This window comes from Galeopterus variegatus, unplaced genomic scaffold (assembly GCF_000696425.1).
Source record: "Galeopterus variegatus unplaced genomic scaffold, G_variegatus-3.0.2 Scaffold7380, whole genome shotgun sequence".
NCBI classification, from domain to species: Eukaryota; Metazoa; Chordata; class Mammalia; order Dermoptera; family Cynocephalidae; genus Galeopterus; species Galeopterus variegatus.
The window spans coordinates 159903-163458 of NW_007733491.1; the positions used below are offsets into that span (position 1 = coordinate 159903).

Here is a 3556-nt window from a genome sequence, read left to right on the forward strand (position 1 = left end):
CTGACTAACAGAGTGAACACCATGGCTATCAGTCCACTTTATCAGCGGTTGAGCTGGAAAGCCAGAGGGCTCATGAAGTCTGCAAGCAGCTTGTCTTGTATGGACAGCCAAGCGCTCCTGGTTTTTGCAATATCCACTATCTCAAAGGCTGAAACCACTGAGGTGGAAATAACTCACAGCATAAAGAATACTGAACTTGAATGGCATGACCTGTGGGACTACCTGGAGAGAAAAAAAAAAGGATCCTCATTCCCCACATAATTTGGTGTGGGTTTTAGTGTCTCTGTATACATTAGCTGCTGCAGAAAAGTTTAAAAAGATTTACTTCATAACTTTCTTATTTTCAATTAAATGCTCACACACTCACAAAATACACACCCTATGAAAATGAGGTGGCTCTTTTTTCCAAAATTTTTAAAATAAAGAGGCACCAATACCCGTTCATTTATGTATTAGAAGTCTCATATAATCACCACTAAAACAACAGAAACGGCATCTGTGATGATCACACAAAGGAGAAAGATCAAAAGACAACCTTAGCCAGTGTAAAGACTGTACTTGAAAACACAGATACTCTGGCTAGGTCAAAACCTAAAGATTTGATAATATGATTTTATTGGTTTAGCATAGTCCCATGGCCTTTGCCCACAACTGATAAATGGAAACGGTTCCCAAAGAAATTTAGGAACCATTCTGAAAGTCTGTTTTCAATGTACATTATTATAATTAGTCTGACTATAAAAAACCTTGCCTGTATCATTTTTTGCAAGTGAACTCAGAGAGAGACAAATAGCATCACCCTCCCATACTGCTGACATACATATAGCATCAGCGATGATATGGTCATAACACCATTTGTGAAGGTGTTTCTAGAGTAGGAAGGACAGAACATGAACTTCAGCATCTTTGGTAAAAGTCTGGCCTCTTCAAATCCACCTCTCCTTCACATTTAGTCTCCAATGAATTTTAAGTCCATGCACTTAAAGAAGATCATGAGACATAATTTTCATGTTAAATTGTCAGATCAACAGAGTTTCAAATTTTTGGCCTTCTGTCCAGTGGGACTACAAGGAGCTTAACACAGGAAGTTGTAAGTCAAATGCTTCAGTTAATGTATGTTCTTGTTAAAGTTTTATGAGCTGCACAGAAAACTGTCAACAGGAGTCCCAAAACTGGGAGAGGGACAAAGCATAGCTCTGGCTTTTGTCCCTAAAAGTGGCCTGAGCCAACTGTGTGAAGTGTCTGGCCACCAAAAATATTTATCACCAGCTTCTAGAGCATATCTGTATCATTCAAACCTTACGTGAAGGCTAAATGCTGTATCGGTGGTTGAAGTGGAAAGGTGAGGGTAAGTTGTGAATAAGGCTAAATTTGGCCTAGGGAGAAAAAGGTTTTATAAAAAAAGAAAGAAAGAAAAAGATACTCTAAAAAAAAAGAAAGAAAGAAAGAAAAAGATACTCTAGGCTTTAATTCAAAGGAAAACTGTATATAAGAAGCCAGTTCACACCCTCAAACAGAGTACTGGCTGGAATTCTCTACCTTCTCTTTGCAGTCCAAGGAGCTCATCTCAGCTTTTTTCCTTCACTGCTTTAGTGGAGAGAGTGGGACCTTTACAGAGGGTTCCACCAGTGAAGCAGAAACATGCGGCAAAAGTCCTATGGGGCCAGAGGTTGGACAAGGCAGGCATTCTGAGCTGGGCCAATCCCGATTGCCGGCTAAGCTGCACAGCGCACAGGAGCCATCAATGTAGCCTCACTATACAGTAAGCAAACAGGGCTTTTCTGCAGTACCCATTTTCTTCACAAACTAATCCCAGCTCTCCCAGGTAAACATTTCAGGATAAACCATTCAGGCTGGTATATTACTGCAAATGCTGCCAGTTTCCAATTAACTTAGCACCAAACCTGTTATTCCCCTCCCTCAAACTAAGTCCATTTGTAGTTTAAAATGTGAAGTGTCCCATTTCTCTTTGCTTCTGATTTCTTCTTTTTTCACTTTCTCATGAATGTATTCGTACATTGATGATCAGTTCCATGTCAGATGAAATAAAGTTGCAAAATATTTGGTGATTTCCATAACACTCTTCTCATAATGAAGTAGCTTCATGGGTTTAAGTCAGAATAATGTCCACATAAGTCTCTTCCATGTACATACAGAGAAAGACTCTTACACATGGCTATTTCTGGACAGTGCATTAAATGAAGATACCTCACAAGAGAAAAGATCATTATCTGTATCCTTCAGAATAATATACAGATTCACAGTCAATGAGATGATACACTTTGCAGAAGAGAAGCATTGAACAGTATACTATTCAAACACAAAAACAGCAGTAAACATATTCTGCACGACAGAAAATTTGCTAGCTTCTAACTTTAAGGATTTAAAGTGATGGGTCTGGTAACTGCATTTTAGGACTGGAACATGCTTCTTCCCTTCTAGATACACAATGTTTGATGCTGGTGCACATATATATACACACACGCACAACACTGTGTCTGCAATGACATACAAAGGCAATCGACAGCCAAGTCCTGAAGGCAGATTTCAGAGAAGTGGGCTACCAAGATCAAGAGAGCAAATATCAACTTAAGAACACTTCTAACTTCAGCATGTCATTTTATTGAACACACTTTTAAAACAAGCACCTCTTGGCAATAAAAGCAAAAAAACGATAGTACTCCTTCCACTCTATTCCAGTGGGAGACTTCTCACACCAGCCTGCTAAATTCACGATGGAATTTAAACAGTCAGCCTGCTGAGGCTATAAGCACAGCTCAAATGCAGGTGTGCTGACTTCCTGGCAAGAGCTGGAGCAGAGAAAAACATGAAAAACAAATTTGGAATCTATCACATCTTTCTTACTTAAGCGAAAAAATGCAAATTAGCTTTATAACCACAATTCCATTTATGAAACTTTTTCTGAAGAATATTCATTTAATTGTGTATACATAACAAGAAATAAAAACTTTTTCACAAACACTCTCAAGGCTTACAATTATCAAGAAAATGACAAAAGTAAAAGCAGGAGAAATATTAAACACATGGCAGGGAGGTCAATTTCTGTTTCTGCTGTTAAAAAGTAAAAAAAATCACCGTATAATTAAGTACAAAAACCTGCATTGAATGACAACTGCTGGTGTATTTACTTGATCAGAAATGAAGACCAAGAATATAATAAAGCCCTATGATAATATTCATCTGGAGCGTTCCCCTCAGTGTGTGTACACTAACATGTTGGCAAAGTTTCTGGAGTATTAGCTTATATAAACACGGGAGTCCTTGGTTAGCTGCATTTAATGGAACGTTCTCTTCTGATATGCACTCATAATTCAGTTTCACTTACGAATTGCACACTAAAGTTATTTCTTCAGAAAAATATCTGTTTGGCATCTCCTGGACTTTGTTCCATTGGACAATATGGACATTTTAATCTAAAGACAAGAAAGAAAACATTGAATCAAGGAACAAAATCAGTACCAGAGCATTCCATTTTCTTTTTTTTTTTTTTTTTTTTTTTTTTTTTTTTTTTTTTTTTTTTTTTTTTTTTTTAAAA

The 3556-nt window shown here is 37.5% G+C and overlaps 1 protein-coding gene across 1 annotated transcript in view; it reads right to left on the minus strand.

Annotated features, from left to right (window-relative positions):
- Window positions 1-1448: 1448 nt before the first annotated feature.
- Window positions 1449-3556, minus strand: part of RMND5A (required for meiotic nuclear division 5 homolog A (S. cerevisiae)) — a gene marked incomplete at its 5' end in the record, with an annotated part of 26380 nt that continues 24272 nt past the window's right edge. The window contains one exon of the mRNA XM_008591900.1: window positions 1449-3434. Within this exon, the coding sequence (XP_008590122.1) occupies window positions 3371-3434 (64 nt within the window). The remainder of the gene's footprint in view (window positions 3435-3556) is intronic.